We start from the raw sequence: 14,637 nt of genomic DNA on the forward strand, positions 1-14,637 counted from the left end.
TCAAGAGAGATGAGAGGTACTGGCAGTGGAACTGAAAAGTGTCTGAAGCATAGAATGTAATGCAGGAAGGAGCAGGAGATCAGACTGAGAAGCAGGCAGAGACCAGGTCATGGAGGGCCTGGTAAGCCAGATGAAAGAGTCTGGACTTCATTCTGAGGGCAACAGGGGCACCCTGAAGAGTTGAAGTCAGGGAGTAACCAGATCAGATCACCCTGGCCGCTCTGTGGGGAATAAGGGCAGGTAGACGAGCTAGCAGCGGTTGTGGTGAAGGTGAAAGATGATGTGGCTTGGACAAGGGCGATGATAGTGGGAAGAAAGAAAAGTGGACAGATTTGGGATACGTTTGGAGCACTAGCTGGTGAGAGATGAGATAGCAGAAGGTGAGGGATGAAGAGAACTTAAGGGTGACTCCAGTTTTGGGCCTGATCAAATAGGTCAATGGCGGTGCCATTTCCTGACATGAGGACAACTAGAGACAGTCAGGGTTGGGGTGGAGTTCTGAGTAGGACATATAAAGTTTGAGGTGTTTGTTAGACTTTCGAGTGGAGATGTCAAGTAGATAGTTGGTTACACGATCCTGTGGCTCAGAGGAGAGAGGGGGGCAGAGGAGAACAGAAAGAAGGCCAGTGCAGTTGAAGTGTAGTATGTGAGCAAGAGAGTGACACAAAATGAAACTGAAAATATGTACGGGGGCAGGTCACTCAGGGCCTGAGCCTGAGTCGTGTGCTACAGCCATCTCCTACTGGCTCAGGAGAGCTGATTATTAAATTGCAGCAAATTTGGGAGCTGGTTGACCTCACAGTTGGTAGCCTGCAATCTGCCACGGTGGGAGTATTTACACCATCGAGGTCAGCAAATGCTACAACTCAGGGCTTCCCCCGCCCACAGAACCAGTTGTTAAATATTTATCACTATATTACCACTGCAGCTTACAGACAACAGTGAGAAATTTATATTTTATCCTAAGTGGCTTTAATAAAGCCATCAAAATATTTTAAGCAGGTGAATAAAATGAGTTGATTTTTTTTTAATCACTCTAGCCGCTCTATAGAGAGGGAGGGTAAGGAGTTTCAAACTTTTTATGTCCCAAGGGGACTACTAAGGAAGCTGCTGCGGTGGTCCATGTGAGCACTGATGGTGGCTTGGCGGTGAAGGTGGAGTGAAGGAAAGACATTTGGAAGATTGTTAGGGTCCTAAGATTGACTACAGATGGCCCCCGATTCATCACAAGTTGATTATAACTGATCTGTCATAGAACTCATGTATATGAGTTATACATGAGTTAGACACTTGGTTAGTGTCTTCTGTTTTAGTTGTGGTAGGGGCTCTCAGGTTGCAAAATTATTGCCTTGACTCATGACTGGGGGCTTTTTGCAGTTTTACTGGAAACCGGCAGAAAATAAATCAATAATATTATCTCATAGCAGAATAAGACAGTTAATTTCCTACATGAACACAATTTCCTTTTTTCAATATTTCAGTCTTACAGTAGCAGGAGGAGCTTCAAGTCTTGTGATTAGGCTGATTCTTTCTAAGGGAAAGGAGGCTTAATATCTGTTTGACAGCAGTTCTTTCTCGATGGGATAAGAAGGAAAGGAGGCCGAGTCGGAACAGTGCTAAGGTAAACGCTTTAAAATAAGACATTTGCCAGAACCCCCTGACCATTTTGGTTCCTGTTAGCTCCAGGCTGGAGACTCAGCTTGTTCATTTCATATCCTGTTTCTCATACTCTGGTCTGTGCTTGGTTGTTACTGTACCTCAGAGGGAAGGCCAAACCCCAAAGTTCACCCTTCGCCCTGATGGAGGACAGAAATCGCTTTTCCTACAGAGCTGAACTTCTAGTTGGGGGTAGGAGCAGACCAGTAAAGAAAGTAAATAATTACACCAACTATTAGAAGGCAGGGAAAAGATATAGGCCTGGTCAGAATCAGTTCAGTGAAGTCATGGAGACAGATGCCACAGTGAGTGGGTAGAGCAGTGAGTGGGGAGGTGGGAAGGGTTGTGCCTCAGCAGGTGAATGGATAACCAAACATTCACACAATGCAATACGACTCGGCAATAAAGAAGAAGAAACTAGTGATGAACTCAACATGGTGACTCCCAAAGGCATCGTGCTGAGTGAAAGAAGCCCGTCTCAAAAAAGTTACATGCTGTATGTTTCCATTTATATGACATTCTCAGAGGGCAAAACTATAGGGACAGAACAGATCAGTGGCTGCCCGGGGCTGGGGGTGACCTTGATTATAAAGGGGCAGCACAGGAGAATTCTGGGGGCTGATGGAGCAGTTCTGTATCCTGATTGTGAGGGTGGTCACACAGATCTGTACATGTGTTAAAACTCATACAACTAACTCTACACCAAAACAAGGTAACTTTACTGTATGTTACTTTGGGAATGAGATTGGGCAGTGTCTATAGGACAAAGATTGGAGGAAGGAGTCATTTTTAATTTGGGAGGGACTTGAGTTTATTCCTCTGCTAGGGGGGAAAATCAGGTCTCTTGGCAAAGGTGCCCAAGAGGAATTCAAAGGTGTGAGATCCAGGGCACCAGTGGGAAGAAAAGATGATCTATTTTCCCTACGAACTGGGAGGCAGGGTCGCCTGTCTAGGGCGGAGGACACGGTGTGGCGTGCGGGGCGTTGAGGGGTGTGGTAAGGTTGGGAAGAGCCACTGTGAGGAATGGGAAAGGATGCTTCCAGGGCTCGCTCTCTAGTATGAGGATCCAGCAGAGGTTAGAGACCTCAAAGCTTTGGTGGCACCGACCTGCCCCTTTGTGGATTCATGTTCAGCGGCTTGGAGCAGAGAAGGGGTTGGTGGGGAGGGGGGCGTGGAGATCAGCTGAAAGACAAAGGACTTCGAGACTAGGAACAAAAAGAAGTGCTGGGAGGACAAAAAAGGAGGACCGTGAAGCCAGCAGGGAAGTGGTGGCCTGGGAGACAAGGGAGAGGGCGTGTGACTAGAGGCGTTAGTGATCTGAACGCTGACGGTTAAGAGGCACCAGGGAGCGGGGGAGCTGGGTGGATGAGGACACGGGTCCGAGCAGTTCTCAAGTATAAGATTTCAGAAGTGGAGACAGAGGACTAATAGGTCACGTAAGGGATTTGATTGATATTTAGAATAATTTCTACATAATAGTAATAGCAGCACTGGCTCATATTTATTGATTCTTTCCATGTGCCTGACACCACTGAGTGCTTTGCATGCACATCTCATTCATTCTCACAGCAGATACTATTCTTATTTTCCAAATAACGAAACTGAGTCTCAAAAAGGTTAGGTGAGTTGCCCAGGGTCACATGGCCAGTAAGTAAGTGGGGCAGCCGTGGGCTAGAACCCAGCCTGTCCGACTCCAGAGTTTATGCTTTTCCGACTCTTATACTCTACTGCCTCTCCCACATGGAAGAGCTTGATTCCATTGCAATAAAATGCTATACTAGCCTCAGCTAGACATTTCAGAAACGAACCAAAGTAGGTGCGTAGCTTGAGGTAAACTTGTCACCATTTCTGAAAGCCAGCTATGAGGGGCTGTCCCCCTCACAGTGAACAAACAGAGTCCATTTGCATATAGATGGTATACTGAAAAGTTATTTCATCTGATCGTAAAATTGTTTTTCTAAAGGACAAAAGAGTTACTTTCAAAGATGGGGCATTTTGGTGGTCAGTCAGGATGGTACTGGGGGTGATGATGAAATCCATGGGGTGGCCAAAGGGGTGTAAAGGTGAGGATCACTGAAGCCGAGGTCCAGAAACTAGGTATGGGATGGCCTGTGACTACAGATGCCAAAGTTCCCTACGACGGTGGTGAGTGTGGAAGATGGGGAGCTACCAGGTGTCACAGGCCTCAGTGAATGTGGAAGAGTGGCCAGGAGGCCAGTAGCTCAGAGCAGGGACCAGGAGTGTGGTTCAGTGGCATGAGCCCCAGCTGAGAGCTTTTGGCATGAGAGCAGCAGAGTCAGGGTCTGGGAACAGAAAGAGGGAGCTGGAAGAATGCCCTGCCCTCTGCTCCCCAGCCTGGGACATCTGTGATGTGGGGAGATGAGCAGCCCCCACTTGAGAACTTCACAGAGGAGGAATCGGTTAAGACAAGGAAACAGAAGGCACTTAAAAAAGATGAAGGGCCTGAGAGGTGTCTACCACATCCAAAGGGCATAGTTTGGGAGGCAATGTTAAGTGTGAAGTTGAGTCCATCCCAAATGGCTGCTTCCTTCCAAGAAAAAATAGCCACAAATATGTGAATGGGGTGTCATGGCTTTACTGCATGCTAATATTCATTCTAAGCCCACGGAACAGGTAGAGCCCCGAGGCAACCATTCTTTATCATCATCTTGGCCAGGACATTGCATCCAGAGCCCAGACTTGAGACCTTGGCTACTTGACTAGAACCGTTATTTCCCAGTGGCTAAATCACCTCATCCCATCTTCTGTTTCCTGCCAGGCTCAGAGCCCCTACCTTCCCCACTGTGGAGGAGTAGATGTCCATTTCTCAGGAGCAGTGGACTGCTTCCGGCAGATAGTGAAAGCCCAAGGGGTCCTGGGGCTCTGGAATGGATTGGCAGCCAACTTACTGAAGGTGAGAGGAGTGGTGAGTCTACTGCTTGTCTGCCTCTTTCACTTCTACCCTGTTCTGTGCCTTTGCTGCTCCCCCTACAGTTTGCGTGGAAACATCTCCTCTAGCACAATGCAGGCTGGTTGTCAGCCCTGAAGAGTGGGGACCCTGTGCAGTGTTGGGGCATCTGACACCCCATCCCAGAGGAGCTGAGCATTTAGTGTAAAGGTTCCCAACATGTAGGTTCATGGACTCCAAAGGGAACTTAACCCCTATCCTAAAATTGTATGCAAAAATATGTCTATATGGGCATCTGTGCCTCCCTCTGTGGAGAGGATCCATAACTTTCATCATTTACCCAAAGAACTCCATGACCAAAAAAAAAAAAGTTAAGAACTGTGGACTAACCTTGGACTAACCTTGATGCCAAGTGATTCCTGATTCCAATCAAGACAAGCACATGTTGGGAATTCCCCAGCTGTCCAGTGGTTAGGACTCGGTGCTTTCACTGCTGGGCCCAAGTTTGATCCTTGGTTGGGGAACTAAGATCCTGCAAGCCGCGAGGCGCAGCCAAAAAAAGGACAAGCATATGTTGACAGGCAGTGTCAGGCTGCCTACATGCATATCAACCCAGACCCAGGCTTCCCCAGGGCGTGCCCTTCAATGGTTCTGCCATTCCTCTCCCCAACACTCACTGGGCCAGCTTGCATTTTGCCATCTACCCTGATTCCAAAAAAGAATGACCATGTTGTATTGTCTACAGCCTTTATCTTAGTTTACCCTGATCCAAGTTGATTGCAGACGCACTGATGTTTTCTTTTAAGATTTTAACATGATTTTCATTTTCTTTTTAAACAGATAGTTCCATACTTTGGAGTTATGTTTGGCACCTTTGAGTTCTGCAAGAGAATCTGTCTTTACCAAAATGGCTACATCGTGTCTCCTCTGAGCTATAAATTGACCCCAGGGGTGGATCAGAGTTTGAAGCCCCAGGAATTACGGGAATTAAAGAAGTTTTTCAAAACTGGACAACTAAAGTCTAAAAAACCAACTCTTTAAAACTGAATGGAGCTAGAAGTGCACTGACTGAAGGTGTGTTGCAATCAGAGAGAAATGTAGCCTCAGAATTGTGCACGCGTGGAGTGACAAGAGGGTGCTCCTGTCTGCTGCTCTTGGAAATGAGAAGATTCGGCCATACCTGAGCTCCAAACTGATGGCCCTGTAAACACCTGTGCCACCGAGGGTTTCCCAACATGACCGTCGCAGGATGGCATTCCACCAGATTTTACAACAAAACCTAGCAGTAGTGAAATGTGCAATCTACACTCTGAATGTAAGTAGGCAATTTACACAACACCAAAGAAAAGGCATTGCCATGACTCTTCAGAGCAACATGTAGTTGAAGTGGCTGGGCAGATACCACGCCGGGAGCTCCGCCACAGGCTCACAGCTTACACCAACCCACAGCAGCCTAGTTTCACCCAGATTCACTCCAGGCTTCCTGGAGTGAATTCCTGATACAGTCCTGGAACTCATAATCTTTGCTGACTTCTGAGTGCACACACCATGGTGTAAATTATGCCTTATCAGAAACTAAATGAAAACATTTAACATTTAAAAGTTAACACTGTCGAGGAGGAAAACAAGATGGCGGAGTAGAAGGACTTGCTCTCACTCCCTCTTGCGAGAGCACCAGAATCACAACAAGCTGCTGGACAGTCATCGACAGGAAGACACTGGAACTCACCAAAAAAGATACCCCACATCCAAAGACAAAGGAGAAGCCACAATGAGATGGTAAGAGGGGCACAATCACAGTAAAATCAAATCCCATAACTGGTGGGTGCGTGACTCACAGACTGGTGAACACTTATACCACAGAAGTCCACCCACTGGAGTGGAGGTTCTGAGCCCCACATCAGGCTTCCCAACCTGAGGGTCCGGCAATGGGAGGAGGAATTCCTAGAGAATCAGACTTTGAAGCCTAGTGGGAATTGATTGCAGGACTTCGACAGGACTGGGAGAAACAGAGACTCCACTCTTGGAGGGCACACACAAAGTAGTGTGTGAATCGGGACCCAGGGGAAGGAGCAGTGACCCCGGGAGAAACTGAACCAGACCTACCTGCTAGTGTTGGAGGGTCTCCTGCAGAGGCGGAGGGTGGCTCTGTTTCACCGTGGGGACAAGGACACTGGCAGGAGAAGTTCTGGGAAGTACTCCTTGGTGTGAGCCCTCCCAGAGTCTGTCATTAGCCCCACCAAAGAGCCCAGGTAGGCTCCAGTGTTGGGTTGCCTCAGGCCAAACAACCAACAGGGAGGGAACCCAGCCCCACTGATCAACAGTCAAGTGGATTAAAGTTTTACTGAGCTCTGCTCACCAGAGCAACAGTCAGCTCTACCCACCACCAGTCCCTCCCATCAAGCCTCTTAGATAGCCTCATCCACCAGACGGCAGACAGCAGAAGCAAGAAGAACTACAATCCTGCAACCTGTGGAACAAAAACCACATTCACAGAAAGATAGACAAGATGAAAAGGCAGAGGGCTATATACCAGATGAAGGAACAAGATAAAACCCCAGAAAAACAATGAAATGAAGTGGAGATAGGCAATCTTCCAGAAAAAGAATTTAGAATAATGATAGTGAAGATGATCCAGGACCTCGGAAAAAGAATGGAGGCAAAGATCAAGAAGATGCAAGAAATGTATAACAAAGACCTAGAAGAATTAAAGAACAGACAAACAGAGATGAACAATACAATAACTGAAATGAAAAATACACTAGAAGGAATCAATAGCAGAATAACTGAGGCAGAAGAACGGATGAGTGACCTGGAAGACAGAATGGTGGAATTCACTGCTGCGGAACAGAATAAAGAAAAAAGAATGAAAAGAAATGAAGACAGCCTAAGAGACCTCTGGGACAACATTAAACGCAACAACATTCGCATTATAGGGGTCCCAGAAGGAGAAGAGAGAGAGAAAGGACCAGAGATAATATTTGAAGAGATTATAGTCAAAAACTTCCCTAACATGGGAAAGGAAATAGCCACCCAAGTGCAGGAAGCGCAGAGAGTCCCATACAGGATAAACCCAAGGAGAAACACACCGAGACACATAGTAATCAACTTGGCAAAAATTAAAGACAAAGAAAAATTATTAAAAACAGCAAGGGAAAAATGACAAATAACATACAAGGGAACTTCCATAAGGTTAACAGCTGATTTCTCAGCAGAAACTCTACAAGCCAGAAGGGAGTGGCATGATATACTTAAAGTGATGAAAGGGAAGAACCTACAACCAAGATTACTCTACCCGGCAAGGATCTCATTCAGATTCGACAGAGAAATCAAAAGCTTTACAGACAAGCAAAAGCTAAGAGAATTCAGCACCACCAAACCAGCTCTACAACAAATGCTAAAGGAACTTCTCTAAGTGGGAAACACAAGAGAAGAAAAGGACCTACAAAAACAAACCCATAAAAATTAAGAAAACAGTAATAGGAACATACATATTGATAATTACCTTAAACATGAATGGATTAAATGCTCCAACCAAAAGACACAGGCTCGCTGAATGGATACAAAAACAAGACCCATATATATGCTGTCTACAAGAGACCCACTTCAGACCTAGGGACACATACAGACTGAAAGTGAGGGGATGGAAAAAGATATTCCATGCAAATGGAAATCAAAAGAAAGCTGGAGTAGCAATACTCATATCAGGTAAAATAGACTTTAAAATAAAGAATGTTGCAAGAGACAAGGAAGGACACTACATAATGATCAATCCAAGAAGAAGATATAAGAATTATAAATATATATGCACCCAACATAGAAGCAACACAATACATAAGGCAACTGCTAACAGCTATAAAAGAGGAAATCGACAGTAACACAATAATAGTGGGAGACTTTAACACCTCACTTACACCAATGGACAGGTCATCCAAAATGAAAATAAATAAGGAAACAGAAGCTTTAAATGACACAATAGACCAGATAGATTTAATTGATATTTATATGACATTCCATCCAAAAACAGCAGATTACACTTTCTTCTCAAGTGCGCATGGAACATTCTCCGAGATAGATCACATCTTGGGTCACAAGTCAAGCCTCAGTAAATTTAAGAAAATTGAAATCACATCAAGCATCTTTTCTGACCACAATGCTATGAGATTAGAAATCAATTACAAGGAAAAAAACGTAAAAAACACAAATACATGGAGACTAAACAATATGTTAGTAAATAACCAAGAGATCACTGAAGAAATCAGAGAGGAAATCAAAAAATACCTAAAGACAAATGACAATGAAAACATAACGATCCAAAACCTCTGGGATGCAGCAAAAGCAGTGCTAAGAGGGAAGTTTATAGCAATACAAGCCTACTTCAAAAAACAAGAAAAATCTCAAATAAAGAATCTAACCTTACACCTAAAGGAACTACAGAAAGAAGAACAAACAAAACCCAAAGTTAGTAGAAGAAAAGAAATCATAAAGATCAGAGCAGAAATAAATGGAATAGAAACAAAGAAAACAATAGCAAAGATCAATAAAATTAAAAGCTGGTTCTTTGAGAAGATAAACAAAATTGATAAACCATTAGCCAGACTCATCAGGAAAAAGAGGGAGAGGACTCAAATCAATAAAATTAGAAATGAAAAAGGAGAAGTTACCACAGACACTGCAGAAATACAAAGCATCCTAAGAGACTACTACAAGCAACCATATGCCAATAAAATGGACAACCTGGAAGAAATGGACAAATTCTTAGAAAGGTATAACCTTCTAAGACTGAACCAGGAAGAAACAGAAAATATGAACAGACAATCACAAGTAATGAAATTGAAACTGTGATTAAAAATCTTCCAACAAACAAAAGTCCAGGACCAGATGGCTTCACAGGTGAATTCTATCAAATATTTAGAGAAGAGCTAACACCCATCCTTCTCAAACTCTTCCAAAAAATTGCAGAGGAAGGAACACTCCCAAACTCATTCGATGAGGCCAGCATCACCCTGATACTAAAACCAGACAAAGATATTACAAAAAAAGAAAATTACAGAACAGTATCACTGATGAATATAGATGCAAAAATCCTCAACAAAATACTATCAAACAGAATCCAACAACACATTAAAAGGATCATACACCACGATCAAGTGAGATTTATCTCAGGGATGCAAGGATTCTTCAGTATATGCAAATCAATCAATGTGATACACCATATTAACAAATTGAAGAATAAAAACCATATGATCATCTCAATAGATGCAGAAAAAGCTTTTGACAAAATTCAACATCCATTTATGATAAAAACTCTCCAGAAAGTGGGCATAGAGGGAACCTACCTCAACATAATAAAGGCCATATATGACAAACCCACAGCAAACATCATTCTCAATGGTGAAAAACTGAAAGTATTTCCTCGAAGATCAGGAATGAGACAAGGATGTCCACTCTCACCACTGTTATGCAACATAGTTTTGGAAGTCCTAGGCACGGCAATCAGAGAAGAAAAATAAATAAAAGGAATACAAATTGGAAAAGAAGAAGTAAAACTGTCACTGTTTGCAGATGACATGATACTATACGTAGAGAATCCTAAAAATGCCACCAGAAAACTACTAGAGCTAATCAATGAATTTGGTAAAGTTGCAGGATACAAAATTAATGCACAGAAATCTCTTCCATTCCTACACACTAATGATGAAAAATCTGAAAGAGAAATTATGGAAACACTCCCATTTACCATTGCAACAAAAAGAGTAAAATACCTAGGAATAAACCTACCTAGGGAGACAAAAGACCCATATGCAGAAAACTATAAGACACTGATGAAAGAAATTAAAGATGATACTAACAGATGGAGAGATATACCATGTTCTTGGATTGGAAGAATCAATATTGTGGAAATGACTACACTACCCAAAGCAATCTACAGATTCAATGCAATCCCTATCAAATTACCAATGGCATTTTTTACGGAACTAGAACAAATCATCTTAAAATTTGCATGGAGACACAAAAGACCCTGAATAGCCAAAGCAGTCTTGAGGGAAAAAAACAGAGCTGGAGGAATCAGACTCCCTGACTTCAGACTATACTACAAAGCTACATTAATCAAGACAATATGGTACTGGCACAAAAACAGAAATATAGATCAATGGAACAGGATAGAAAGCCCAGAGATAAACCCACGCACCTATGGTCAACTAATCTATGACAAAGGAGGCAAAGATATACAATGGAGAAAAGACAGTCTCTTCAATAAGTGGTGCTGGGAAAACTGGACAGCACATGTAAAAGTATGAAATTAGAACACTCCCTAACACCATACACAAAAATAAACTCAAAATGGATTAGAGACCTAAATGTAAGACTGGACACTATAAAACTCTTAGAGGAAAACATAGGAAGAACACTCTTTGACATAAATCACAGCAAGATCTTTTTTGATCCACCTCCTAGAGTAATGGAAATAAAAACAAAAATAAACAAATGGGACCTAATGAAACTTCAAAGCTTTTGCACAGCAAAGGAAACCATAAACAAGACGAAAAGACAACCCTCAGAATGGGAGAAAATATTTTCAAACGAATCAACGGATAAAGGATTAATCTCCAAAATATATAAACAACTCATGCAGCTCAATATTAAAGAAACAAACAACCCAATCCAAAACTGGGCAGAAGACCTAAATAGACATTTCTCCAAAGAAGACATACAGATGGCCAAGAAGCACATGAAAAGCTGCCCAACATCACTAATTATTAGAGAAATGCAAATCAAAACTACAATGAGGTATCACCTCACACCAGTTAGAATGGGTATCATCAGAAAATCTACAAACAACAAATGCTGGAGAGGGTGTAGAGAAAAGGGAACCCTCTTGTACTGTTGGTGGGAATTTAAATTGATACAGCCACTATGGAGAACAGTATGGAGGTTCCTTAAAAAACTAAAAATAGAATTACGTATGATCCAGTAATCCCACTACTGGGCATATTCCCAGAGAAAACCATAATTCAAAAAGACACATGCACCCCAATGTTCATTGCAGCACTATTTACAATAGCCAGGTCATGGAAGCAACCTAAATGCCCATCGACAGACGAATGGATAAAGAAGTAGTGGTACATATATAGAATGGAATATTACTCAGCCATAAAAAGGAACGAAATTGAGTCATTTGTTGAGACGTGGATGGATCTAGAGACTGTCATACAGAGTGAAGTAAGTCAGAAAGAGAAAAACAAATATCGTATATTAACGCATGTATGTGGAACCTAGAAAAATGGTACAGATGAACCGGTTTGCAGGGCAGAAGTTGAGACAAAGATGTAGAGAACAAACGTATGGACACCAAGGGGGGAAAACCACGGTGGGGTGGGGATGGTGGTGTGCTGAATTGGGCGATTGGGATTGACATGTATACACTGATGTGTATAAAATTGATGACTAATAAGAACCTGCAGTATAAAAAAACAAACAAACCAAAAAAACAACTAATACTAAACTTTCTTTGGGTTATTTGTATGGAAATATGTTAATATAAATGTTTCAGACATTACATGAAATTTCTAAAAATCTTATATGTTCTGGTATAATGTTATAAGTCATAATTCTAGTTATTACCTTAATATGTATATCTCAGAAATAACTAAATTTCCTTGTCAATTGCATTATTATGAACTTTCATCAGATCTTTAACCATGGTCATTTTTAAGTCTTCTGTCATTTACAGACAGTTCTGGGTGTACTCTGATGCTTTTGCAAAAATGTTCCTATAAAAGGGTTTCATCTTCAAGGAATTCATGGAAAAGACTGACAAGTACAGGTTTCTGGTAACTGACTATACTGCTGAACTGAATGAATAAGCATTTTCAGAACTCTAATGGAAAACTGATGAATTCATAAAAGTGCTAACAAAAGATCAAGATGAAAAAAAAATTAATTACATGGGACTGAGTGAACTGATGAGGATGATTATAATTTTTGTGACTTTCTGTTTGAATAAAAAAAAAATCCCACAAGGACTCAGAGGCAAAAAATATACAAATCAGTTTTCACTGCAAAGTAAAGGAGCTGTTACAGTGGAGGATTACTGGACTGAATGTCAATATTATGACATAGTATGAGTGTGTTTCGTGTGTGGTAATTGAAATCACTGTTGCTTTTGTTGTGGTCATCCATTTACAATGCTTGGTGTCAGTTTATCTCTTGTAAAAATAAAATACAGTGTGTGTGTGTGTGTGTGTGTGTGTGTGTGTGTGTGTGTGAAAAAGTAAAAATAAAAAATAAAAATGCGGAAACTGAGAAAAAAAATAAATTACAAAAAAACAAAAAACAAAAGTTACCACTGTCATAGTAGAACCATCCTTCTTTATTTAATTTGAAGCATCCTAGGCTTAGAATCTTGTGTTTCTGGAAGGTAGTTTATACCATGACTGCTTCATCATGCCCCAGAAGACCTTCTTTCAGTTGAAGTCATGTATAGTTCAAGTGGCCTGAATTCTCTGCCTTTTTTACTTGCTTTACAAGCCTACCCTGAAAATAAATTATTTAGTCAACTTATTCTCACAACATGTCCCAGTTGCCTAGAAAGGATCAAATAGAACATTGGACGTACACACACACACACACACACACACACACACACACACACACAAAATGTAACTAAACAAAAAACACTTCAGTCTAATCATCTCTCCTAGATTTTTTAAAACCAAATTTCGGGTTTATTCCACCTTGGGGATTCTATGTCAAGTTTATGTAACTGTACCTTTTGAATAGTGCCTACCTATGCATTAAAAAACTATCTAATATTAAGTTGTTAATTTATACACAGAGAGAGAGAGACTTGCAGTATGTTGAAAGTATTTTTCCCTATTAAATTTATTTTCCAAAGAAAAATGATGTTGGTCATTTATCACTAATCTGAGTTGTAAAACTATGGCTATCTATATATACTGGCCAAAACCTTTAAACTCTCAGAAACCTGTCCTATTGAAATATATCAAAATAACTCATTTTTCCAACCGCTGGGCAGACTGTGTTTTATGGGGAAGAGCAGTTAATACACACATGAAAATCTCATCTGTAACCCAATCTGTTAGAGTTTAGAGGGTAGCAAATTCTTAACCCAGAGTGAATCGCTCATGTTAATTACTCTTGATTTTCCTTGAGGTGAACAACTTTTTAAAAAATTCTGAAAGCTGCAAAAAATTATTTTAAAACTCTAGTTCTGTTCCTGAAATGAACTTCCAGCTCTTTGCATTTTCTCAGAGGTATGAAGGAAGTGTTCTGCTTCTCCGCCTTATGGCTGGCAGTGGGCACCACCAAACTGGGCTAAGTACTTTAGGAGGATTGTAAAGATGTGTGATGCAATATATATTTTTTTTAATTATTAAAATAAATTTATTTATTTTATTTATTTTATTTATTTATTTTTCGCTGCGTTGGGTCTTGGTTGCTGCACGCAGGCTTTTTCTAGTTGCGGCGAGCGGGGGCTACTCTTCGTTGCGGTGCATGGGCTTCTCATTGCAGTGGCTTCTCTTGTTGCAGAGCACAGGCTCTAGGCACGTGGGCTTCAGTAGTTGTGGCTCACAGGCTCTAGAGCGCAGGCTCAGTAGTTGTAGCACATGGGCTTAGTTGCTCCACGGCATATGGGGTCTTCCCGGACCAGGGCTCGAACCCTTGTCCCCTGCATTGGCAGGCAGATTCTTAACCACTGTGCCACGAGGGAAGCCCAGTATTTTTCTTAGTATTAATAAAATCTAACATGTATTGAATGCTTACTATGTACTAGACTGTTTATGCATATATTATCTCATTTAGTTGTCCCTATAGTCCTTCAAGGTACAGGTACCATTATCATTCCCATTTTACACCTGAAGTCATGGAAGTCTGGAGAGATTAAGCAACTTACCCAAGGCCTGACAGCAAGTGGCAGAGCCAATATCTGAACTCTAGCAGTTTGGCTGCAGAGCCCACCCTCTTGACCACTGGGCCAAATTACCTCTCTCTTACTTTGTCCCAGATTCCCAAACTCAGATGCTCAATCCATTCAATCTTATACATAC

The 14,637-nt window shown here is 41.7% G+C and overlaps 2 protein-coding genes and 1 long non-coding RNA gene across 7 annotated transcripts in view; 2 read left to right on the forward strand and 1 right to left on the reverse strand.

The window, feature by feature from the left end:
- The window catches only part of SLC25A43 (solute carrier family 25 member 43), a gene marked incomplete at its 5' end in the record, with an annotated part of 41,153 nt that extends 28,337 nt beyond the window's left edge, over positions 1-12,816 (forward strand). For 2 of the 3 annotated variants that reach the window (XM_082445585.1, XM_082445587.1), the window contains 2 exons: positions 4,436-4,582; positions 5,405-12,816. In XM_082445585.1, coding sequence (XP_082301711.1) covers positions 4,436-4,582; positions 5,405-5,605 — 348 coding nt within the window. In that variant the 3' untranslated portion in view covers positions 5,606-12,816. The remainder of the gene's footprint in view (positions 1-4,435; positions 4,583-5,404) is intronic. The other variant, XM_082445586.1, reaches the window with a different exon arrangement.
- Positions 1-14,637, reverse strand: part of LOC309652060 (A-kinase anchor protein 17B-like) — a 148,740-nt gene that overhangs the window by 129,104 nt on the left and 4,999 nt on the right. For 2 of the 3 annotated variants that reach the window (XM_082445495.1, XM_082445494.1), the window contains exon 1: positions 4,966-5,395. The gene's annotated coding sequence lies outside the window, so the exon portion shown is untranslated. Of the gene's footprint in view, positions 1-4,965; positions 5,396-14,637 lie in introns of those variants that run through there. The other variant, XM_082445499.1, reaches the window with a different exon arrangement.
- The window catches only part of LOC309652119, a 424,346-nt gene that overhangs the window by 127,234 nt on the left and 282,475 nt on the right, over positions 1-14,637 (forward strand). The gene's annotated exons all lie outside the window — the stretch shown is intronic.

This window comes from Balaenoptera physalus (genome assembly GCF_965194825.1).
Source record: "Balaenoptera physalus genome assembly, chromosome: X".
NCBI lineage: Eukaryota > Metazoa > Chordata > Mammalia > Artiodactyla > Balaenopteridae > Balaenoptera > Balaenoptera physalus.